Source organism: Microcaecilia unicolor, chromosome 8 (assembly GCF_901765095.1).
Source record: "Microcaecilia unicolor chromosome 8, aMicUni1.1, whole genome shotgun sequence".
In the NCBI taxonomy this organism is placed as follows: Eukaryota; Metazoa; Chordata; class Amphibia; order Gymnophiona; family Siphonopidae; genus Microcaecilia; species Microcaecilia unicolor.
In genome coordinates this window covers 19265507-19291365 of record NC_044038.1, presented here as the reverse complement: position 1 = coordinate 19291365, position 25859 = coordinate 19265507, and the positions used below count along the sequence as shown (strand labels likewise).

General features: G+C 46.7%; 1 protein-coding gene across 1 annotated transcript; it reads right to left on the bottom strand.

The window, feature by feature from the left end:
* Nucleotides 1-366: 366 nt before the first annotated feature.
* On the bottom strand, nt 367-20887 carry LOC115475957 (paired mesoderm homeobox protein 2-like). The gene is made up of 4 exons (XM_030212046.1): nt 20715-20887; nt 19502-19771; nt 8360-8517; nt 367-738 (listed from the first exon to the last, which is right to left on the bottom strand). Exons 2-4 carry the CDS (start codon nt 19725-19727, stop codon nt 367-369), a joined length of 756 nt encoding a protein of 251 aa, XP_030067906.1. The 5' UTR covers nt 19728-19771; nt 20715-20887.
* Nucleotides 20888-25859: the final 4972 nt, after the last annotated feature.

The window sequence follows — 25859 nt, the reverse complement described above, 5'->3', positions numbered from 1 at the left end:
TATAGGCTCCTATTTGCAAAAAAATTTCACAGTTTAGTACATCGACCTCTTTCTAACAGAACTGGATCGACTGTAGCCGTCAAAAAATGTTCAGGAGGCTGAAGTCACAGTAAATGCGGAATATCCCTGCTCGTCTATCTCTCTTGGACAGTCTACAATCTTCTGAGTGAGAAGCAAGACTTGAAGAAATACAAACTGTATCCCAAAAAAAAAGATTGGGGTGGAAACTCTGATGGAAGTGCCCACATTTCAAAATAATTGCGAATGTGAAAGACAAATAACTCCTCCCTGGACACAATGAAGGAGCTTCCTCAGTATTGGAAATGTTCAGCGCCCACAGAGCTGGCTCCTATGAAAAGCCGTTGGTCAGGTGCTCTGAAACCATTTCTTCTGTCCTCCTGTCTCTACTGCTGGTCCCAGTGCCAGCTCAGTCTGGTTCTGAACTGCAGAACTCTGGATCTCAGCCTCATGTTTTCGTGCTTTTGCTCGCAGAATGGCAATGCTACCGGAACGCATCTCTTCTGGATTGGAATCATCCTTTTCCTGAGGTGCTCTGGATAAGGGAAGCAGCGCAGCATTTAACCCTCCAAGCCTGGGAGCCTCAGTGGCATTGGATGACCCCACCATCGGCTCTGGCCGCCCTGATGGTGGTGAGTTCCTGGTGACAGCTCTGCCTGAGTGGTGTCCCTGTAGTTTCAGCTGCCTCCTCATCTTTGCTCTGCGATTCTGGAACCAAACCTGAGAAAAAAGATAGCATGGACAAATCAAGTTCAGGTATACATATGTTGTATCACCTCATACCTTGTGTAATTACTACTACTTCTCATTTCTATAGCGCTACTAGACGTACGCAGCACTGTACACTTGAATATGAAGAGACAGGCCTTGCTCGACAGAGCTTACAATCTATTTAGGACAGACAAACAGGACAAATAAGACATAAGGACAAAGAGTAGCAAGATTCCGGAATCCCAAAGAGTATCTGCGCAGAATCCCAATAGTAGAAAGATTCCGGAATCCCAAAGAGTAGCAAAATTCTGGAATCCCAAACACTACTACTACTATTACTTATCATTTCTATAGTATAGTGTTACTAGACATACGCAGCACTGTACACTTGAACATGAAGAGACAGTCCCTGCTCGACAGAGCTTACAATCTAGTTAGGACAGACAAACAAGACAAATAAGAGATAAGGGAATTACTAAGGTGGGAATAAAATGGGATGCTAAACATGCGAGTAAGGGTTAGGAGTTAAAAGCAGCATCAAAAAAGTGGGCTTTTAGCCTAGAGAAGGAGCTTGACATACCGGCTCAGGAAGTCTATTCCAGGCATATGGTGCAGCAAGATAAAAGGAACGGAGTCTGGAGTTAGCAGTGGAGGAGAAGGGTGCAGATAAGAGAGATTTACACAGTGAAAGGAGTTCCTGGGGAGAAGTGTAGGGAGAGATAAGAGTGGAGAAGTACTGAGGAGCTACAGAGTGAATGCATTTGTAAGTCGATAAGAGTTTGAACTGTATGCGGAAACGGATAGGGAGCCAATGAAGTGACTTGAGGAGAGGGCTAATATGAGCATAGCACTATGAGTTTATCTCTTCGGGCAGACTGGATGGACCGTACAGGTCTTTATTTGCCGTCATCTACTGTGTTACTAAGATTAACTCACCAAAAGAGTTCAACTAAGATAAATGTATTAAGCTTTCTACTTTTTCTTTCATAAAATTCCTAGCCCACTGGTCAGAAGTAGCTTGCTCCTCAGTAGGCACTGTTCATTGTAAGCTGAGCAGGAGTCCTCCACCTACACTACTGCCAGTGGGTGGTGCTGTTTCACCATCACATTTTCAATAGTAAGGGATTGGCAAGCTCTGCAGGACTCCAGGGAACATGCCTGTCTGTAGTGACTGAAAACACAGTATTAAGCACTGCCCCCCACTGGCAGCAATGAAGTTTATTTTATTTATTTATTTATTGCATTTGTACCCCACATTATCCCACCTTTTTGCAGGCTCAATGTGGCTTACAGAGTGTTGTTATGATGTAGTCATTACAAGATCTTAAATACAATCAATGATAGGCTGAGGGATCTTAAGTACAATCATAGTAACATAGTAACATAGTAGATGATGGCAGATAAAGACCTGCATGGTCCATCCAGTCTGCCCATGACAAACTCATATGTGTATACCTTACCTTGAATTTGTACCTGTCCTTTTCAGGGCACAGACCATATAAGTCTGCCCAGCAGTATTTCTCGCCTCCCAACCACCAGTCCCGCCTCCCATCACCGGCTCTGGTACAGACCGTATAAGTCTGCCCTCCCCTATCCTCGCCTCCCAACCACCACCCCCTCTTCCCCCCAACTGCTCCGCCACCCAATTTCAGCTAAGCTTCTGAGGATCCATTCCTTCTGCACAATCGATAGTAGGCTGAAGGTAAATGGGGATTTAGATGAAAAGGTGGTAGGTAAGGTAGTGTGAGAGGTCTTTTTTTTGGTGCATATGAGTGGTTTAAGGAATGATTTGTTTCACCTAGGATTGCTTTGTAGGCTTTGTTGAGTTGGAGGACTCTTGCTCAGTTTAGAGGGCACAGTGTCAGTAAATTACAAAACTATAAAAAATGCAGTTACGAATAAACGAACATAATGGACTCCCCCCTCCCCCTACAAAAAGAAATCCTTTGCTATTACATTCTACCGCCTCTAAGGAGGAAAAGCCTGCAAAAAATGTGTGCTGGACTGGTGTTCTGAGATATTTGGAGAGGTTCAAAACAGTTCATTCTCTAATCTAAATATATCGTTTCTCCCTACAACTGGCAGGAAGTAGAACAGCCGTCTGTCTGCATCCAATGTTCCTCTCCCTGTCTCGGGAGGTTATTTATTAAGCTATGCAATTTAGGAACTATCCAAAAACGTTTTGATTTCAGCTATTTATTACTGCAAAAAGACTTCAGGAAACATAATTCTTGTGTAAACGATTGATAATATCTTTACCAGGGTAATGTCCCAGGAGATTATACTATTTTGGGATCCGCCCAGTGTATGGTGGTGGCCAAGAAAGCAAACAGGATGCTAGGAATTATTAGGAGAGAGATGCAAAATAAGAACAAAAATATTTGAATGCCTCTGTGTCGCTCCAGGGTGTGAGCTCACCTTGAGTATTGTGTTCAATTCTGGTTGCCATATCTCAAAAAAGATATATCAGAATTAGAAAAAGTTGAAGAGCGACCAAAATGATAGAGGGGATGGAACTGCTCCCGTATGAGGAAAGGCTAAAGAAATTAGGGCTCTTTAGCTTGGAAAAGAGACGGCTGAGGCAGTGGCGTTCCTAGGGGGGCTGACACCCAGGGCGGATCGCTGATGCGCCCGGCCCCCCCCCCCCCCCGCCGGTGCAACGCGACCCCCCCCCCCCGGCGAAAGGACACCCCCCCCCGCGGCGGTGAAAGAACCCCCCCCGGGTGCACGCCGCTGGGTTACTTCCTGTTCCGGGGCAGAGGGAGCATGGAAACGAACTAAGCTGACTGGCGCGCGGCACCCCCCCAGCGGCGTGCACCCAAGGCGGACCGCCCCCACCGCCCCCCCCCTTGGTACGCCACTGGGCTGAGGAGGGATATGATTGAGGTCTACAAAATCCTGAGTGATGTGGAACGGGAGGAGGTGAATCGATTTTTCACTCACTCAAAAAGTGCAAAGACCAGAGGACACTCAATGAAATTGCATGGAGATACTTTTACAACTAATAGGAGGAAATACATTTTCACTCAAAGAATAGTTAAGCTCTGGAATTCATTGCTGGAGGATGTGGTAACAGCGGTTAGCATATCTGCCTTTAAAAAAGGGTTGGACAAGTTCCTGGAGGAAAAGTCCATAGTCTGTTATTGAGATGGACATGGGGAAGCCACTGCTTGCCCTGGGATTGGTAGCATGGAATGTTGCTGCGATTTGAGATTCTGAATGGAATGTTGCTAACCTCTAGGGTTCTACATGGAATCTTGCTACTCTTTGGGATTCTGAATGGAATCTTGCTACTCATTGGGGTTCTACGTGGAATGTTGCTACTATTTGGGTCAGGTACTTGTGACCTGGATTGGCCACTGATGGAAGCAGGATATTGGGCTAGATGGACCATTGGTATGACCCAGTATGGCTATTCTTATGTTCTTAAGATAGGAAACTGTGGAACAGAATTCTTTAATGTTATGTAATGCTTTTGCATCTAACACATTTTAACAGCCAATGTTAAGGCATGTTAAGTGCAAAACTTCTGCCTTAAAAGTTTGGGGCATTCCGAGCACTTTCAAGAAAGGAAGCCATGAAGTTAATGGAGAGCAATGGTCACTACCAAATGTGGAATGCACTTAGCTACAGCACTGTGTTACCAGCTAAGGTGTGGAAATGTTCTACATTTAATGCAAGGTACAGTCCTTGGCCTCCCTCCCCCCCCCCCCCCCCCAAATTCATGCCCACCAACAGAAACTGCCATGGTAAGAGGGCGATTCTAACAAGAGGGCACCAAGAACATATGTAAATGTCAAGAATATTGGCATATACACATGTATGCATGCACATATATGTGTAAATGTCATTATTCCAGCTGTGCAGTAATCTGTAACATGGCACCTGCATGCTTTGAAACTGAATGCACACATGGGCGGAGTCTAGGCAGAGCAGAGGAGGGGTCAAAGTTATGTACAGAACGCTAAAAGTTACATGTGATTTTTAGATAATAATTAGAAATAAAACAAAGAAAAGTAAAGGGGAACGGGAATGGATATACTGCCTTTATATGACTTTAGCAACTACATTCAAAGCAGTGGCGTAGCTACGGGGGGCCATGGGGGCCTGGGCCCCATAAATTTCATTCAGGCCCTTAGTTTGGCTGGTGGGGGTCCCCAACCCCCACCAGCTGAAGCCTTCTTCAGCACAGGTCTCCGGCACAGCCGCGTTCGCTGCCCTGCTCTTCTTTCTTCTTGCTCCTCCTGTGCACGCTGCGTCAGCGTGCACAGGAGGAGCAAAAAGAAGGAAGAGAAGGGCAGCGAACGTGGCTGCGCCAGAGACCGATGCTGAAGAAGGCTTCGGCTGGTGGGGGTTGGGGACCGCCGCCAGCAAAGGTATTTGTTTTTGTGGGGGGAGCGACGAGCAGGTTAGGTGGTGGGGTAGGGGCAAGATGGCACTCAAAATGTGGCCCCCAACATCAGACTCTGGCCCCCTCCCACTGTGAGGTCTGGCTACGCCCCTGATTCAAAGTGATTTACATATTCTATACAGGTACTTATTTTGTAGCAGGGGCAATGGAGGGTTAAGTGACTTGCCCAGAGTCACAAGGAGCTGCAGTGGGAATCAAACCCAGTTCCCCAGGATCAAAGTCCACTGCACTAAGCACTAGGCTGCTCCTCCACTCATTCCACCAATAAGAGCCAACCTCATCAGTGATGTCACAATGGCTTGATTGCCTGATACTTGGCTCACTTCTGATATTGTGATGTCATAAGGGAAAGGGGGAAAGGGGGAAAGGGAAATGGGACTTGATATACCACCTTTCTGAGGTTTTTGCAACTACATTCAAAGCGGTTTACATATATTCAGGTACTTATTTTGTACCAGGGGCAATGGAGGGTTAAGTGACTTGCCCAGAGTCACAAGGAGCTGCAGTGGGAATCAAACCCAGTTCCCCAGGATCAAAGTGCACTGCACTAAGCACTAGCTTATCTTTTTGATGAACTAACTTAATATATTTTTTGATCAGCTTTAAACAGCAACACCTTCTTGTTCAGATTAGACGTAAGACATAAGCACCGCCACACTGGGACAGACCAAAGGTCCATCTAGCCCAGCACCCTGTCTCTGACAGTGGCCAATCCAGGTCACAATCACCCGACAAGATCCACGGAGCAAAGCATTTTGTACTGCTTGTCCCAGGAATAGTGGATTTTTCCCTACGTCCATTTAATAACATTCTATGGCCTTTTCCTTCAGGAAGCCGTCCAAACCTTTCTTAAACTCTGCTAAGCTAACCGCCTTAACCACATTCTCCGGCAACGAATTGCAGAGTCGAATTACGCACTGAGTAAAGAAAAAATTTCTCTTATTTGTTTTAAACTTACTGCACTCCAGCTTCATCGCATGCCCCCTTGTCCTAGTATTTTTGGAAAGCATGAACAGATGCTCCATATCTGTCTTTTCCACTCCACTCATTATTTTCTATACCTCTATCATATCACCCCTCAGTCGCCTTTATTCCAAGCTGAAGAGCCCTAGCCGCTTTAGCCTTTCCTCATAGGAAAGTCGTCCCATCCCCTTAATCATCTTTGTCACCCTTCTCTGCACCTTTTCTAATTCCACTATATCTTTTTTGAGGTGCGGCGACCAGAATTGAACACAATACTCTAGGTGCGGTCGCACCATGGACCGATACAGTGGCATTATAATATCCTCATTTTTGTTTTCCATTCCTTTCCTAATAATACCTAACATTCTATTTGCTTTCTTAGCCGCAGCAGCACACTGAGCAGAAGATTTCAACGTATCATCAATGATGACTCCCAGGTCCCTTTCTCGTTTCGTGACTCCTAACGCTGAACCTTGCATGACGTAGCTATAGTTTGGGTTCCTCTTTCCCACATGCATCACTTTGCACTTGCTCACATTGAACGTCATCTGCCATTTAGACGCCCAGTCTCCTAGTCTCGCAATATCTTCTTGCAACTTTTCACACGTAATCTAGGTTTGAACATTTGCACCAGCCCTATGGCTAGTGTAAGTGACTGTACCTAAAATATAGACTTGTATTTGCCTGTTATGCTAATTTTCTATAAAGGAAACTAGGCACCTACTTTTCTTTACAGAATAGGTTGCAAATAGGTGACTTTTTGATGCCTCTTTATAGAATTACCCCCTAAGGACAAGATTATATATGACGCCGAAAATATCGGTGTGGAAAAAACACGCTTGGCGCTATTTTATAAACTGTGCCTAACATTAGGCACGGTTTACAGAATACATGTAGCGCCGAACAAGCGACTTAATTTAGGCATCACCATTTACTCTGATTAAGACCTGTAGTAAATGCCTGCGCAATTTGGCGTATTCTATAACAGTGTGTGCAGTTTTGAGGAACACCCACGACCCACCCATGCCCATCCCATGACCACTCTGCCCTTTGCGCATTAGAATTTACGTACTCCACTTTACAGAATGTGCTTAGAAAGTTGTGTGCGTAAATTCTCATTACTGCCGATAAATGCTTGTAATTGGCGCCAATTGGCTTGTTAAACAATTAAGTTACATGAGCAATTTGACAGCACGGCCAAATTTTCACGCACAACTTTAATCGCCATATGTAGAATCTGGGGGTGTTTAATGTAGCATGTGCTCCTCATTAAAGCTTCATGTTAACTGTCAGGGCTTTTTTTGAGGGGATACTTGGGGGTACTGAGCAGGGGCGTAGCCAGACTTCAGCAGGAGGGGGGGCTAGAGCCCGAGGTGATGGGGCACATTTTAGCCCCCCCGGCGCCGCCGACCCCCCGCCATTGCCAACCCCCCTTCCCCCTGCTGCCACCACCACCAACTTTGACCCCCCCCCCCTCCGCCGACGACCCACTCGACCCCCCTCCCACCCGCCATCGCCGTCTGCTACCTTTGCTGACAGGGGACCACAACCCCCGCCAGCCGAGGTCCTCTTCTTCCTTCATTCTGCTTCTGAGTCTGACGTCCTGCAAGTTGTACGTGCAGGACATCAGACTCAAAGAAACAGAACGAAGCCTTGCGATCTGCAGGGCCTCGTTCTGTTTCTGTGAGTCTGACGCCCTGCACATTGTACGTGCAGGACGTCAAACTCAGAAACAGAACGAAAGAAAGAAGAAGAGGACCTCGGCTGGCGGGGGTTGGGGTCCCCCACCAGCAAAGGTAGCAGACGGCGGGTTGGTGGCGGGAGGGGGGGTTGAGAGGGTCGTTGGCAGGGGGTTCAGGGCCAAATCTACGGGGGCCCAGGCCCCCGTGGCCCCACATAGCTATGCCCCTGGTACTGAGTACAAGCACCTTTTCCATTGTCTGCTAAAATTGACCCATGGACCCCAAGTTTTAATGAAAGAGCTCAGGCTCTACACACCAATTCTGCCTTGTCATAGATTCAGTGACTGGTTGCAGGGGGCCTAGCTATTGTGGGGTGGGTCCCTCAGGGATCACCACACCCCTAAAGGGTAGCCTGGCATTTGAGTACCGGCACCTTTTTTGCTAGAAAAAAACACACTGTTAACTGTTAATGCAGAACCTCGCTGTTAGAGCGCATTAAAATCCACATTCATACCTAACACAGCTTAATAAATGGACTCCTTATTGTAAATTCTGGAAGTGTTGATACCTGTACCTGGACTCTGGCCTCAATGAGGTCCAGACGGAGGGCCAGAGCCTCCCTCATGAAGACGTCAGGATAATGATTGGTCTCAAAGGCCTTCTCCAGTTCTTCCAGCTGCCAGCCGCTGTAATTTGCCCGGGCTCTGCGCTGCTTGGGTGGTCGGCCTTCGTCTGAAAAAGAACTTCATTAATGCAACTCAGAAAAAGAGACTCGCTTTTTTTTATTATGGCCTTTGGAGACTAGGGGCTCTGGGAATGGGATAGCTGCCACTTTCCAGTTGGAACCCCTCTCCTGTTGGACCCCTTAGTATTTATTTTGTTACATTTGTACCCCGTGCTTTCCCACTCATGGCAGGCTCAATGCGGCTTACATGGGGCAATGGAGGGTTAAGTGACTTGCCCAGAGTCACAAGGAGCTGCCTGTGCCTGAAGTGGGAATCAAACTCAGTTCCTCAGGACCAAAGTCCACCACCCTAACCACTAGGCCACTCCTCCACTGTTGCTACTATTTGAGATTCTACATGGAATGTTGCTATTCCACTAGAGCAACATTCCATGTAGAATTCGGCCCTTGCAGATCACCAATGTGGCCGTGCAGAAGCCTGCGCAGCCTTCTACATGGAATGTTGCTAGTGGAATAGCAACATTCCATGTAGAATCTCCAATAGTATCTATTTTATTTTTGTTACATTTGTACCCTGCGCTTTCCCACTCATGGCAGGCTCAATGCGGCTTACATGGGGGCAATGGAGGGTTAAGTGACTTGCCCAGAGTCACAAGGAGCTGCCTATGCCTGAAGAGGGAATGAAACCCAGTTCCTCAGTTCCCCAGGACCAAAGTCCACCACCCTAACCACTAGGCCACTCCTCCACCCTTGGTATGTGTGACTTACTAACTTTTTTATTTTATTTTACCGGAGATCTTCTCTTTCCTGCTTCTTTTTATATTTTTTGTAAACTGCTTTGACCTTATTTTAGTAAAGGTGGTACATGAAGCTGCAGTAAATAAGAAGAACCATCAACTAACCTTTCATTTTCCAAAAAGGTCTCAAATTATATATGTGGAATTCACAGGCACTAATTTTAAATTCATTCTCTTTAGGGGGATTGAGCAAAGGGCTGCTCTAATAACGTCACCAATTCTTGAGGCAATGCTTTCCTGAAAATCTAGAACTCCAAATTTAATTTATTTGGGGAGCAGCATATTGACCCCCCACCAAAAAAAAAAACAGTACGGGTAATATTTAGCTTGTGATGGTCAGCTGTTCTTCAGCTGATGACCACTGCTGGTACAATTGACCCTGAATATTCAATGCTGGGTCATCTCCAGGCTCCGGCGTTGAATATCCGGGTATATTTTGGTCACCCGGAAGTTAATTGAGCGCCAGCTGATATTCAACCCAGTGCCTAGTCAACAAATAAAGGGGTCCTTTTTACCAAGATGCGCTAGAAAGTTGGCACTGATTAGCACGTGGGTTTGCCACACACTCTGGCTACTTTCTAGCAGGGGTATAGCCAGACTTCGGTGGGAGGGGGTTTCAGATCCTGAGGTGAGGGGGCACATTTTAGCCCCCCCCCCCGGTGGCGCCGACACCCCCGCCATTGCTGACCCCCCCCACCATTGCCAACTGCCGCCACCGCCACCAACAACAACTTTGACCCCCCCCCCCCGACGATGACCCTCTCGATCCCCGTCCCGCCACCAACCCTCCCCCAACATCACCTACCTTTGCTGGCGGGGGACCCCAACCCCTACCAGCCGAGCTCCTCTTCTTCCAGCGCAAGGCTTCGTTCTGTTTCTGAGTCAGAACGAAGGAAGAGGACCTCGGCTGGCGGGGGTTGGGGTCCCCCGCCAGCAAAGGTAGGCGACGGTGACGGCGGGTTGGCGGCGGGAGGGGGGGGTCGAGAGGGTCGTCGGCAGGTGGGTCCAGGGCCAAATCTATGGGGGCCCAGGCCCCCGTGGCCCCACGTAGCTACGCCACTGCTTTCTAGCATGGCGGAAAAATGCCGGAATTGTAATTTGTGTCAGTAATGGCCATGCGCTAACTGCACAATTGGCACACGGCCATTCCCGCCTGATCCCTTACTGCCACCTATTTAGTTGGCAGTAAGGGCTCATGCACTAATCCTGTGTTAATCAGGCAGTGCTTGGTGATGGCCATGAGCTGCCTGATAACTGCAGGACACACTTAATCCCTGCCCCCTTCCCCCACCCATGCTAGAAAATAATTTCTATTTTCTAGCACAGGGATCGACGCATGCTGATCACAGCAATACCACAGGGATCCCCGCCAGCCAAGGTATGTGGAGTTCTGGCAGGGAGGCGGGCCAAACTGTGCCCTCCCCCCACACTTTGGGCTCTGGATCCCCCAAACGTTGAGGTCTGGCTACGCCCCTGGGGATGGAGAGCGAGCATTTCTGTGCTAATCAGTTAACAAAGCTGCATTACCTCGCATTAACTGATCAGCCCAGGATTAGCGCATGAGCCCCTTAACACCTACAAAATAGGTGTCGGTAAATGCTCATGTGCTAATATTTTTAATGGCTACTTTAGCGCATGGCCTTTAATAGGAAAAATAGAAAATCGGCCACTTTACTGCTGCAATAGAAACGGCCTTACTGCATGGGAAAAACCCAGGTAAGAATGCACTAAGGTCACTTTATACCACAGCTTAGTAAAAGAACTTCTAAATACCTTGATAAAATTATCCACCAAACTCATAGAAATTGTGGCTAAAAGGAAGCCTTGGACTTTACACCTACTCGTAAATATTAACATGCAAAGTATGCTATCACATGCATATTTTACCAGTAACACATGTGAACCTTGAATCTGCCCAAACTCTACCCCCAAACACACCTACATCTGAGTCATCTAAAAGTACGCGCTTTCTTGTTACCATGCGTCAGGGGCATAGCCAGACTTGGACGGGAGGGGGGGTCCAGAGCCCGAGGGGAGGGGGCACATTTTACCCCCCCCCCCGGCGCCGCCAACCCCCGCCCACTGCCGCCAACTTTCACCCCCTCCCTGCTGCCGCCACCGCCGCAACCCCCCCTTCCTGCCACCAACCCTCTCCCGCTGCGTACCTTTGCTGGCGGGGTCCTCTTCTCGGCCGCGCGGCATTGCTGACCCCCCCCCCCCCCGCTGCCAACCCTCTCCCACCGCGTACCTTTGCTGGCGGGGGACTCCAACCCCCGCCAACCGAAGTCCTCTTCTCGGCTTCGCGGCATTGCCAAATGATCTGATCAAGTTTGAATCTGTTTCTGTGCGTGCGTCTGACGTCCTGCACGTCAGACGCATGCACAGAAACTTGATCAGATCATTCAGCAAGCAACGCCACGTGGCCGAGGAGAGAACTTCGGCTGGCGGGGGTTGGGGTTCCCTGCCAGCAAAGGTACGCGACAGCAGCGGGGGAAGGTTGGCGGCGGGAAGGGTCGCAGCAGGGAGTTCCAGGGCCAAATCTATGGGGGCCCATGCCCCCATGATAGCTACTCCCCTGCCATGCGTGTGACATGGGGTAATTTTTTTTTTTTTTTTACTAAAGCTTAGCGTGTTCTATATGCTAAGCCCATTTTCTACCTTCTGCACCAAATTGTTCTAAAGCACCAAAACAAGACAGAAATTGCAGATCCACACAAAAATAGTAAAGAAAGTGTTCCCACAACCCTCATACTCTCCAAAATTGTGAATTGATGTTAGGTATGAACCATCAGCGGTGCTAATCCCAAGTCTGACTCAAGGGAGCTCAATTTGCACCAGAATCTTCACTGGTCCCATGTAGCAGTCTAATTTTCACTCATGTTATTTCTCCATAATACAGATCGCTTTTTTCAACAAGTTTTCTTTTTAAATAAAAGTATCAAATCACTTGTCCTGGCAGTGAACATTCATAGGGGAAATCGGTGCCTACATGTGTTTTGCCAAAAAGCTGTTTCGAAGCGTTCCCCTTTCACCATATTCCCAACTGGTTAATATTTGAAGGAATTCATTAACTAGTTTGGAGAATGGTGAAAGGGGAACACCATGAGACAGCTTGATGGCTAGACAAGTGTTGACAACGATTCCCCTGTGAATATTCGCTGCCAAGATAAATGATTTGATAGATTTATTTTAAAAGGAAAATTGTTTAAAAAGCGATTTCTATATTATGGAGAAATAAAATGAATGAAGATTAGACAGCTTAATGGGACCGATGAAGATTTTGGTGCAAATTGAGCTCCCTTGAGTCAGACTTGGGACTAGCACTGCTGATGGTCCATACCTAACTTCTAATCACAATTTCGGAGAGTTTCTGGACTGTGGGAGCACTTTCTTTACTATTTAGTCATTAGGATTAATTTACCACCTTTTTTGAAAGAATTCACTCAAGGCAGTGTACAATAAGAATAAATCAAACATGAGCAATAGACAATTATAGCAGTAAAAAATATTCAAATAACAATACAAAGTATGGCATAGTATGCTACTTTATCTGTTGGGGACCACTGGTTGTATATCACTTTATAATTTTACCAAATGGTGTTGAAATATTCATCTCTCAGCGTGTGTGTAGAATTACTGATTTATCAACCCACTGCTATTAAATTTCTCCAACCGGTTGGTGCGTTCGCTCGATGCTCTCCAATCTTCACTCCTGCAATCCTATATTACGTCTTCCATTATGATCTTCTTCTTCTACAAGAACGTCTTGTTTCGCAATTATTGCTGCTTCAGGAAGAGTTCTTCTGTTAATGTGATTTCCCGCTCCAAGATGGCCGCGGTATTTAAACAGACGCCACCCGGACCTGTAACCAATCCAGGGTGATGAGTAATGGCCCTTTAAAAAATCTCCCACCCTGCATTGGTTACAGGTCCGGGTGGCGTCTGTTTAAATACCGCGGCCATCTTGGAGCAGGAAATCGCATTAACAGAAGAACTCTTCCTGAAGCAGCAATAATTGCGAAACAAGACGTTCTTGTAGAAGAAGAAGATCATAATGGAAGACGTAATATAGGATTGCAGGAGTGAAGATTGGAGAACATCGAGCGAACGCACCAACCGGTTGGAGAAATTTAATAGTGGTGGAAGGACAGAATACAGTAGTGCCTCGGTTTTCGTTGACTTCGGTTATCATTGGTTTCGGGTTTCGTCGATTTTTTTCTGCAAAAAATTTCTCTCGAATTTCGTTGGTGTGCGTGCCCACGTGACCTTGCTGCTAATTTTGCGAAAACAAAGGGCGACCCACGCGTTCTCCTGCTCAGTGTGGCGTTGTTTCTCGTTGTGTGAGCGTCACCCCGCGCGTCTAGCCGAACAATTCCATTGCTTTCCAGTGTTGATTCATGTGGAAATAATTGCCTCGGTTTTCGTCGGTTTCGGATTTCGCCAATTCTTTTCAGACGGATTATCGACGAAAACCGAGGTATCACTGTACCTAAAGCCATAACACAGCAGGACTATAAGCTGAAAAAGATAAGTGCACGGCTGGTAGTGGGCAATAAGAGTGCTGTATAATAAGAAATTAAAAAAAACAAACTGCAAAGAATAGACACAGAATGTAAAATGTTAAGATTTAAGCTTATCCTATATAATAATTCTCACCTCCAACAGGATGTGCTTGGGACCGTGCCTGCCGGAAGTGGTCTGCTAGGCAGGTATGCACTGACCTCAGTGACAGACAATTTGGCAAAGCAAAACAATCTGAGTACTGGCCATTAGGACACAGGGTTGATAGGAGAGTTTTAAAAGACTGAAGGAACCGAAAGTGTTAAACTGGAGAAGGGGGGGGGGGGGAGTTGTGAATGACTGAAAGACATGCAAATTTGGGACAGGAAAACAATCTCAATGCTGGCCATTAGCACACAGGGTACATAGGACAGTTTTAAAAGACTGAAGGAACCAAAAGTGTTCAGGGGGGGGGGGGGGGGGGGCAAGTTCTGAATGAATGAAAGAAATGAAAATTTACGAGAGGAACACAATCTGAATGCCGGGCATTTGTACACAGGGTAGATAGGACACTTTTTTTAAAAAAATGAAGGACCTGAAAGTATTACATCTTGGGGGAGGGGTGAGGAGGAAAGCGGTGGGGTATCCGGATACTGGGCGTTAGGGCCACGGGGGTACATAGACTTTTGAAAGCCTTAAGGAACCCAAAGTGTGGGAAGGAGGAGGAAAAGGAGGGGAGGGAACGGGGTGAGGGGCATTAGGAACAGGGGAGGGGGCCCTGTCACACACACTGTCACACAGACAGTCTCACTCTGTCACACACCCGCACATTCACTCTGGCTCTCTCTCTCTCAAACATGCACACTCCCAGGAAAACCTTGCTAGCGCCCGTTTCATTCATTCCAGAAACGGGCCTTTTTTTTACTAGTTTGAATATATTTCTCTCACTCACAGTATGGGTGTTTGCAAGTGGCGGGTAGACTAAAAAACCAATGTTTTTTCTCCTTGTTGAGTTTTTTACATTGGTGTGTAGTGCTCCCGCTGCAATAAAATAGAAAAAATAAGGACCAATGATAGGAACAAAGCTCCAATGATAAACGGAGGCGCACTTAGAGAACTAAGAAAGAGCAAGTATTCTTTGCAGAATAAAAAGAAAAACACAAAAGGCAACAGTCTACTTGCTACATAAAAGTCTGTTATAAAAAGTAGACCGATACACATATATAAAAACAAAGAAATAATTTAGTCAAACCAAGATAAAAGCAGTACCCTGCTTTTATCTTGGTTTGAATAAATTATTTCTTTGTTTTTATATATGTGTATCGGTCTACTTTTTATAACAGACTTCTTTGCAAAATAGCCAAGCTTGGTAGCGTTGAGGTCCTAGGTTGATAAATCAGTAATTCTACACACGTGCTGAGAGACGAATATTTCAACACCATTTGGTCAAATTATAAAAAAGAAAGTGATAGTGTACTACTTACAATGTCAACACAATACGTAATAGAACATTTTAATAGTCAGTGTAGGGTATAAGCAAAGATGGAACATATAGATAGGTAAGAGAGTAAGAGGAGTTAGAAATTAAGGTGACTAATTTAATGAAAGTTGCACTGGCTTCCTATCCGTTTCCGCATACAGTTCAAACTCCTCTTATTGACCTATAAGTGCATTCACTCTGCAGCTCCTCGGTACCTCTCCACTCTCATCTCTCCCTACATTCCTCCCCGGGAACTCCGTTCACTGGGTAAATCTCTCTTATCTGCACCCTTCTCCTCCACTGCTAACTCCAGACTCCGTTCCTTTTATCTTGCTGCACCATATGCCTGGAATACACTTCCTGAGCCGGTACGTCAAGCTCCATCTCTGGCTGTCTTCAAATCTAAGCTAAAAGCCCACCTTTTTGATGCTGCTTTTAACTCCTAACCCGTATTCACTTGTTCAGAACCCTTATTTCATCATCCTCACTTTAATATTCCCTTATCTCTTGTTTGTCCTGTTTGTCTGTCCTAATTAGATTGTAAGCTCTGTCGAGCAGGGACTGTCTCTTCATGTTCAAGTGTACAGCGCTGCGTACATCTAGTAGCGTTATAGAAATGATAAGTAGTAGTAGTATTATCTCAGCTAGGGTAGGAGTGGGTAAACATGTCCTGCTGCAGTATGTGCAGCCTGAGTCACTCCTTGTGTGTGTGAGTGAGACTAACAAGTACGTTACTTCTTCCATTAAAGGCCTGGTTGAAGAGCCAGGCTTATGGGTCTATGATCCTGGCAACCGTATTCCTTTCCAGTTGAAGTTTGCCTATTGTGTATACTGTTACAGTGATCCACACAAAATACACTTATGTCTATTTCTAGAAAAGTGCGTGTTTCCATGTGGATCTGAAAAGGGAGTGTATTTATGTATTTATTGCATTTGTATCCCACATTTGTAACCTCTTTGCAGGTTCAATGTGGCTTACAATACATCATGAATAGTGGAAATAAGAAGGGAATAGACATTTGGTATTACAGAAGGATTTTGGGTTACATGATAATGAAAAACATGATAGTAAAATAACAAGAGAACATTTTAAGACAGTATTGGATACATGTGGGGGAGATCATATGTGTTAATCTTTGTTGTATGTCCTGTTAAAGAGATGGGTCTTCAGTAGTTTGCGAAAGTTGGTTAAATCATGGATCGTTTTTAGGTTGCGCGGCAGCGCATTCCAGATTTGTGTGCTCATATAAGAAAAGGTTGAGGCGTGCATTAGTTTGTATTTTAGACCTTTACAGTTGGGGAAATTTAGATTAAGGAATGTGCGAGATGATTTTTTAGCATTCCTGGGTGGTAGGTCTATCAGGTTTGACATGTAGGCTGGGGCTTCACCATGGATGATTTTGTGAACTAGGGTACATATTTTGAACGCGATGCGTTCTTTGAGTGGGAGCCAGTGTAACTTTTCTCGTAGGGGTTTAGCACTTTCATATTTTGATTTTCCGAATACGAGTCTGGCTGCTGTATTCTGGGCTGTCTGATGGGCAGGTCTAGGGCGTTCTTTTAATGTGCGCAGTGTTGTAGAATAGTCTGGGTCCGTAGCCAACGTGCGTGCCAGGATTTATGCCTGGTTTCAGTTGGTGCAAATCCTCGTGCCCATAGTTGAGTGTGGATCCCGGCACTATGCACTGTTCTACGAAGGGCGCTCATTATCGAATACCGTTCAGTGCTGATTTTTTTGGCACTGAATTTTGAGCGTCAGTCCTTAGTGCACGTTAATTCTGTGAGCACACCTTAAGCTTTAGTAAAAGGGCCTCTTTATGAGGGTTTATGTGTGAAAGCAACATTTGATAAGATTGCCCTTACAATGTACTTTTCAGTAGCTACATGGGCAAAGCTCTATAAAGAGTAGTCACCAAGGGCAATCAGCTGGTCCACAGCCTACATTTTAACAGGGGAATAATCCACTCCCCCCCCCCCCCCCCCCCCCCCCCCCCCCCCCCCCCCCCCCCACTGGGACAGGCCTTGGCTGCCATGGCGGGCTCATTCTGGTTTCACCCTATCATTTCCCCATTGTTACTCTCCATTGTTCTATTCCCAAATGATATCTTGACTTTGACTTCCCATAACTCTTCACAATGTAACCCATAACCGTACTGTGACAAATTGTATTTCCATCATTCACAATGTATTGTAAGCCACACTGAGCCCGCAAATAGGTGGAAAAATGTGGGATACAAATGCAATAAATAAATAAATTCTCGAGACCAGCTTGCCAAGGCCATGGAGAGGGGGTTTGGGGTACAGGACTGCTAGAAGTACTAGCAGGGGCAGCTCTTAATCTGATTGGGCTACAGTATTTACTTTTAAACTTTGGTGGCAGGAAATGCCCTCTCAATGGGGAGCATTTCCCTCCTTACATGGGGAGGGGTTTTGGCCAGGGATAGTTAGGCGAGCACCTCCGAGGTCCAGGACCCTTCCTGCTCCTTGGAGGCAGCTCACTTACACTTCTCGCCCAAATTTTGTTCTTAAGAAACTGAGTTGTTGGTTGCACCATTTTTTTCTCAGGGATTGCTTTGTCGCAGCTCGGGGAGGGGGTGGGGGGTTACCTGAGCTAAGAACATGTTCAAAAGGAGGTCCTAGGTAGTGAATGTTGGGCTCCGGCTTCCGAACTCAGGCATGAAGGTCCATGCTTTTCATTAGCTCTAGCTGCTAAGGTGGGGTAGTTGTTTAGTTACGTTTCAGCTACTGTTACACATGTAACATAGTAGATGACGGCAGAAAAAGACCTGCACGGTCCATCCAGTCTGCCCAACAAGATAAACTCATATGTGCTACTTTTTGTGTATACCTTACCTTGATTTGTACCTGTCCTTTTCAGGGCACAGATCGTGTAAGTCTGCCCAGCACTATCCCCGCCTCCCAATCACCAGCCCCACCTCCCACCACCGGCTCTGGCACAGACCGTATAAGTCTGCCCAGCACTATCCCCACCTCCCGCCACCAGCTCTGCCACCCAATCTCGGCTAAGCTCCTTAGGATCCATTCCTTCTGAACAGGACTCCTTTATGTTTATCTCACGCGTGCTTGAGTTCTGTTACCGTTTTCATTTCCACCACCTCCCGCGGGAGGGCATTCCAAGCATCCACTACTCTCGTACTGACATTTTTCTTGAGCCTCCTAGAAGCTGACCCGCAGGTAGTCCAGGTTTTCGATTGTTCAATACATTTTTACCTTGTTAGCCGGAGTCAAATTTGCTTACCAATAAACGAAGCCGCGGTCTGTATGACTCCACCTACTTGTCTGGTCCAATTCTGAAGTGTCTTGGTTAAATAAAGCTTCTAAGAGTTCAAGTGCTATTGTGATATTAATCATTGTTTCGGGGTAAAGATCTGAGGGGGATGAATTGACTCATATCCCCTGTTAGTTAAATGGGATATGGGGGTGGGCTGCCAGCCACCCTGGTTCCCGACTACTAAATAGCCAAGCAGTGACCGCCCAGCCCAGCAAACGCCTCCGATCCGGTTATTGCTGTCAGATGACCCTAAGAGCTTTCAAATCCTATCACCTCTGCCCCTCACGGAGGATAATCCAGCTCCAGGACTGCCAACGTCAAATATTTATGAGGAGAATTTTCTCTTGAACAAACATACGTTAATGTCTTACGGCCCAGACCATTCGTTTTATTTTAATTTTAAAAATCCTCTGCATCAATATTTTATGAAAATAATATTGTTTGCACATTGCCGGGGCAGCCAAACCTGCTTAAACCTTAAAGCCTAAATTGAAAAATGATTTATATGAAAGTTATACAAAATATCTTTACAGGAATGTCAAGAAAACAAGCTTGGCCATAAAATAACTTATTGTACAGCAGTGTATGTAGGCTTTCAATACCTATGCACTGGAGTACACTTTTCTATTTTTCATTTAAAGACTTTATGGCACAACATTTCCATTTCTTGCTCTTCACATTTCATTGTTTGTATTCCTGGAAATGTGCATCTCAATCCTCTAAAATATATATATATATAAAGTGGAAGTATACTGATGAAGCCAGAATGCTCTCCTGGTGCAAATGATATCAGAGAAATATTCCATTGGAATAAGTGAAGCTAAACCTAGCAGGGCTTTTCAATCGATACATCACAATGCATGTTTCCAGTTTGCCTGATGGCTTCTGGTCATTCAGTGACGGGAAGCCAGGCCTTTACTGGGTCTTCTTCGGACTGCCCATAACAGAAAGTCTGTGCTTACCGGAAAAGTCCCCCAGGGTCCCCAGCCCCGCAGCCTGGCTGGCTAGCTGTAGCGCTTGCTTACAGGGCTCTGGGGGGCTGCAGGACTGCAGGAGCTGATAACTGAAGAAAGGGGGTGGCAGGAAGAGCCCACAACCTGGGTAGGAGCCCAGTGGGCCCGGGAAAGGGACCCTAGAGAAGTGAACTGCTGCTGGGCCACAGGGCAGCAGATGACCAGGGTTGAACATCCTTCCCCAGGCTGAGATCCGGCACTAGAAGAGCATGACAGCACCTGGAGGGGAAAGACAAAACAGTCAGAGACCCAGGGAAGGCTCTAAAGAGTCTGCCAACAAACCAGGAGGGGTTGGAACTGAAGGGTGAGGAGAGATAGAGGAAACCCAGCAGTGCAGAATGGAGCTCTGGGGTGAGAGACAGAGAGAGGTGACAAGAGAGACAGGAAGTGCAAAAAAAAAAAATCCTTAAAGCAAAAGGACTGAGGAAAAAGAAAATGAGGAAGAAAACCTGCTAGAGACCACTGAGGGGTAAAGAGAGAACTAAGGGGGTCTCCAGGGAAAAGATTGAGGAGTCCCAGGGTACTGAAAAAGAGAGACCAGATATACCTTGGAAAAGGATGGAGGGGCCTCTGGGAGGCGGGGGAAGAGGGCTAAAGAGAAGAGAACTACAGAGGATCCTGAGGGAAAGGATGGAGGGCACAAGGGTTCAGAGAAAAAGGGACAAGCAGAGAATTATTTGAGATCTCTGGGGAAAGGGTGGAGAGGGCTGGGCACAGAAAAAGAGGGGTGAAAAAACAGAACTACAGGGAGAAAGAATAGGGGGGGGGGGAGGAGCAGTAAAAGAGGGGTAAAGAGAGGAGAACCACAGGAGATCCACCGAGGAAATGATTGAGAGAAAGAGGATCCTCGAGACAAATATAGGAGTCTCTGGAAAGGACGGACGGGCCCCGGTGCAGAGAAAGCGGGCCAAAGAAACGACTAGAGAGAATGCCCAGGGGAAAAGATAAGGAGATAGCGCGAGAACTATAGGGAACCGTGCGATGCACGAAGACAGGCGAAGAGGTCCAGGGAGGGTCCACAGCGTCCAAGAGGGAAAATACAGGAGAAGGGGCTCGGGGAAGGTACAGCAGAATGGGGCTGGTAGACGAGAAACCTGGAGTCCGACCCCCGAACCCCCCTCCTCAGGATGCTGGAAATGCTTTGACTCTTCCTTCCCTTTACCTGTTTGACAAGTGATCCGGGCGCTCCTGGGTTCCCACACCGAAGACCTGTCTTGGGGTGGAGATCCCGCCTCTGGCTCTGATCTCCCGTGGGAGTGTAAAATGCGGCCGGGGAGCTGGAGACTCAGGTGTGGTGGACTGAACCCTCCCCCTCCTCTCCGGAATCACGTGTTGCCGGACCAAAGTGAGCCGCTCACTTCAAAAGAAACTCTTCAGTCAATTAGAGCGAAGTGTGATCTGGAGGCTGGGATTGAATTTCTGGGTAAATATTTCCACTAATGCATCCTTTGCACTGACCCAGAAAAACGGTCGCACCTAGGGGATGAGTTCACAGAGTCAGACCGAAACCAGGAGTTTGCACTGGCAATAGTTGAGATTTCCCCCCCAAATCCTGAATTTCACAATCTCACTTCTGGGGACACACTTTGCAGCTTTCCAACGAACTTGTCCTCCCCACCCCCCACCCCAGAACCGCGGCTAAACTTCCTCTAAGGCTTCTTAACAGTGATTTTTTGGGGGGGATTCCTATTGCCTGGAATCGGCATGGCCGAGAAATCAGTGTCTGCATTTCCATTCTTAAAACATTCCATCACAGGGAGCTTATATTTCACAAAATATCACTGAACCATAGTGTTCAGGATTTACAATGCTGAATAAGAACAGAATTCCCTAAATTAGAAAATAAAAATCAAATGCAAACTAACAGGAAAGAGTTTAATGCTTTTTTCTAAACTGCAAATAATCACTAATAGATCTAATAGACATCGGTAATGAATTCCACAAATTTGCAGCATGGTTTCCCAATGAAGATTGTAATGTTTTCACTGATGTAATAATCCCTTTAATTATTAGAAAATATTTTAGTAGAGGGTCATGTAAATTTTAAGGATTTATAAAGAAAGTATATCATTTGAATTGCTGTGTTTTGGACCAGGGGCGTAGCCAGACCTCGGCGGGAGGGGGGGTCCAGAGCCCGAGGTGGGGGTGCACAGTTTAACCCACCGCTGCCCCCCCCCCCCCCCCACCACCACCACCACCACCACCACTTTCGACCCCCCTCCCGCCACCAACCCTTCCCTGTCGCCGCCGCCAGGTACCTTTGTGGTGGGGGTCCCCAACCCCCACCAGCCGAAGTCTTCAGCCCCGGTCTCCGGCGCGTTTGCTGATCTGTTTCTGTCGTCCCCCTTCTCCTCCACTGCCAACTCCAGGCTTTGTTCCTTTTCTCTCGCGGCACCTTATGCCTGGAATAAGCTTCCTGAGCCTGTACGTCTAGCTCCATCTCTACCTGTTTTCAAATCTATGCTGAAAACCCACCTTTTCACTGCTGCTTTTGGCTCCTACCACTACTCATTTGCCTCCCCCCTTTTTCCTTCTCACCCAGTACTTCCCTTGCCCTTAATTGTCTTGTCTGACTTTATTCTTTTAGTTTGTAAGCTCTATTGAGCAGGGATTGTCTCTCTGTGTCAGGTGTTTTCCATTGTAGAGGGAAAATATCCCTTGTCTAACTGATTGCTTGCCCAGTCAGGAGGAGTGGCCTAGTGGTTAGGGTGGTGGACTTTGGTCCTGGGGAACTGAGGAACTGAGTTCGATTCCCACTTCAGGCACAGGCAGCTCCTTGTGACTCTGGGCAAGTCACTTAACCCTCCATTGTCCCATGTAAGCCGCATTGAGCCTGCCATGAGTGGGAAAGCGCAGGGTACAAATGTAACAAAAATAAAATAGATACTATTGGAGATTCTACATGGAATGTTGCTACTATTGGAGATTCTAGGTGGAATGTTGCTACTATTTGAGATTCTACATGGAATGTTACTACTATTGAGATTCTGTTGCTACTATTGGAGATTCTACATGGGATGTCAGACTCACAGAAGCAGAAGCCTGCGCGGCCACATTGGTGATCTGCAAGGGCTGACTTCTAGTGGAATAGCAACATTCCATGTAGAATCTCAAATAGTAGCAACAGTGGAGGAGTGGCCTAGTGGTTAGGGTGGTGGACTTTGGTCCTGAGGAACTGAGTTCAATTCCCACTTCAGGCACAGGCAGCTCCTTGTGACTCTGGGCAAGTCACTTAACCCTCCATTGTCCCATGTAAACCGCATTGAGCCTGCCATGAATGGGAAAGTGCGGGGTACAAATATAACAAAAATAAAATAGGTAAAGAAACTGTAGAGTAACTGATTTCATCAGACACAATGGACATTCTTCTAAACTGCATGTAGATTTAGCATATTTAAATAAAAGTCTCCTAACAACTTCTACATTCGCTGCTTCAAAATGCTCCCAGACTCTGTCTGCTGGGATGTTGATGTTATTGGCATCTAAAAATAGCTGTGAATTACCTGGAGACAGTGATGTCATTATATACAGGTAGTTGAGATCTAATGGTGTCAATCTTACTTTTAAAATAATGTGCTAGATCCGTAGCTGTAAGAACAGCAGAGTCAGCTGTTGAAGTTAGATCATCCACAGTGGTCAGAAGTACGTAAGTATTGCCGTACTGCAGTGGCATTCCTAGGCTGGCTGATACCCGGGGCGGATCGCCGATGTGGCCCCACCCCCCGGCGAAATTACACCCCCCCCCCCCCCCCCCCAGGTGCAGCGCAACCCCCCGGGTGCATTTTTACCTGATGGGGGGTGCCACGCGCCTGTTGGCGGACTTGGAGCCAACAGACACGCGGCACCCCCCCCCCAGCAGCGTGCACCCAGGGCGGACCATCCCCAACGCCTCCCCCCCCTTGGTATGCCACTGCTGTACTGGGACAGACCAAAGGTCCATCAATTCCAGCATCTTGTTTCCAACAGTGGCCAATCCAGGTCACAAGTACCTAGCAAGATCCCAAAAAAGTACAAAACATTTTATGCTGCTTGTCCCAGAAATAAGCAGTGGATTTTCTCCAAGTCCATTTTAATAATGGTCTATGGACTTTTCCTTTAGGAAGCCATCCAAACCTTTTTTAAACCCCGCTAAGCTAACCGCCTTTACCACATTCTCTGGCAACCAATTCCAGAGTTTAATTACACGTTGAGTGAAGAAAACTTTTCTACGATTTGTTTTAAATTTACTACTTTGTAGCTTCATTGAATGTCCCCCTAGTTCTAGTATTTTTGGAAAGAGTAAACCGACGCTTCACGTCTACCCTTTCCATTCCACTCAATATTTTATAAACCTCTATCATATCGCCCCTCAGCCGTCTTTTCTCCAAGCTGAACAGCCCCAGCCGCTTTAGCCTTTCCTCATAGGGAAGTCGTCCCATCCCCTCTATCATTTTTGTTGCCCTTCTCTGCACCTTTTCTAAGAAAGCAAATAGAATGTTATAATGCAGTCACACCATGGAGCAATACAAAGGCATTATAACATTCTATCTGCTTTCTTAGCCACCGCAGCGCACTGAGCAGAAGGTTTCAACGTATCATCAACGACGACACCTAGATCCCTTTCAGTGAGTCGAAAAGAATAAACAGTTTTTTAACATCCAGTTTGTCCTCTCTCAATAACTGTGAGTAATATGCTTTCTTTTTTATTGCTATTTTAGTTTTGTGATCATATATTACATGTCGCCAGCACTTACATTTTCAACACCTTCTACGGAGCTCTTCTGCAGTCCAAACGCATTCTTTGCCTGAATTTTCTCTTTTGTTCAGCAGGAACCATTCTGTAATACTAATTAAAACTCTTGCACTGTTGAATAACAAGACAAATCCTATATCCCAAAACAAAATTAAGTTGAAACTGACAACCAGTATTGTCCTCATGTCTAAAGCCAGGTCAACTTAACGATGGTAGGGTTGCTATTAATGGCTGTCTTTAATGTCAGCTCCTAAGCAAGACTTTTAAAGGATTACGTGCGAGATTCTGACAGGTAAACTGAACAATGAGTTTCAGGGAAGTGGTTCAGGGGCATTCCTCCCCTCCGGTATACTCTTCCCTCAGATCCTGGAACTTCAGCAGAACATTTGGGAGCTGATGTTCTGTTCTTCCTTCTGCATCACCCACATTGGGCAAACCAGAGTCCACCTCCTTCACTATCAGCCTTATTTTCAAAAGTGATGGGCGCCCATATTTCGACCCAAATCGGGAGATGGGCGCCCATCTCGCAAAGGCGCCCAAATCGGTATAATCGAAGGCCGATTTTGGGCATCTTCAACTGCAATCTCTCGCGGAAACGGGCAAAGTTGACGGGGGCGTGTCGGAGGCATGTCAGAGGCGTGGTGAAGGCGGGACTGGGGCGTGTTTATCAGCTGAGGAGAGATGGGCGCCTTTGGCCGATAATCAAAAAAGAAAGGCATTTTTAGCGCGAATTTGGGTCATTTTTTGAACCCTTTTTTTCATGAACAAGACCCCAAAAAGTGCCCCAACTGCCAAGATTACCACCGGAGGGAATCGGGGATGACCTCCCCTGACTCCCCCAGTGGTCACTAACCCCCCCCCCCCCCCCCCCCCAAAAAAAGAAGAACTTTAAAAACTTTTTTTTTCCAGCCTCAAATGTCATACCCAACTTCATCACAGCAGTATGCAGGTCCCTGGAGCAGTTGTTAGTGGGTGCAGTGGACTTCAGCCAGGTGGACCCAGGCCCATCCCCCCCTACCTGTTACACTTGTGCTGGTAAATGGGAGCCCTCCAAACCGCCCCCAAAACCCACTGTACCCACATGTAGGTGCCCCCTTCAGCCTTAAGGGCTATGGTAATGGTGTAGAGTTGTGAGCAGTGGGCTTTGGGGGGGGATTTGAGGGGCTCAGCACCCAAGGGATGGGAGCTATGGACTTGGGAGGTATTTAATTTTTTTTTAATTGTTACAAGTGCCCCCTAGGATGCCCGGTTGGTGTCCTGGCATGTGAGGGGGACCAGTGCACTATGAATCCTGGCCCCTCCCACGACCCAATGCCTTGGATTTGTTCGTTTTTGAGCTGGGCGCCTTCGGTTTCCATTATTGCTGAAAAACGAAACCGCGCAGCTCAAATCCACACAACTCCGATGCATTTGCCGGACACAAACCGTATTATCGAAAAAAAAGATGGGCGCCCATTTTTTTTCTAAAATACGGTCTGTCCTGCCCCTTTACATACCCGTTCTCGGACATAGACGCCCATGGACATGGCGTTCGCGTTCGATTATGCCCCTCAATGTGATGCAGTAAAACAGGTT

Excerpts from the sequence above, each read along its gene's own strand:
- LOC115475957 (XM_030212046.1), bottom strand. The coding sequence starts at position 19,727 with ATGTTCAACCCTGGTCATCTGCTGCCCTGTGGCCCAGCAGCAGTTCAC. Across the intron at positions 8,518-19,501 it reads GACCCTGGGGGACTTTTCCG|ACGAAGGCCGACCACCCAAG; the intron begins GTAAGCACAGAC and ends GTTCTTTTTCAG. Across the intron at positions 739-8,359 it reads TCATTGAGGCCAGAGTCCAG|GTTTGGTTCCAGAATCGCAG; the intron begins GTACAGGTATCA and ends CTTTTTTCTCAG.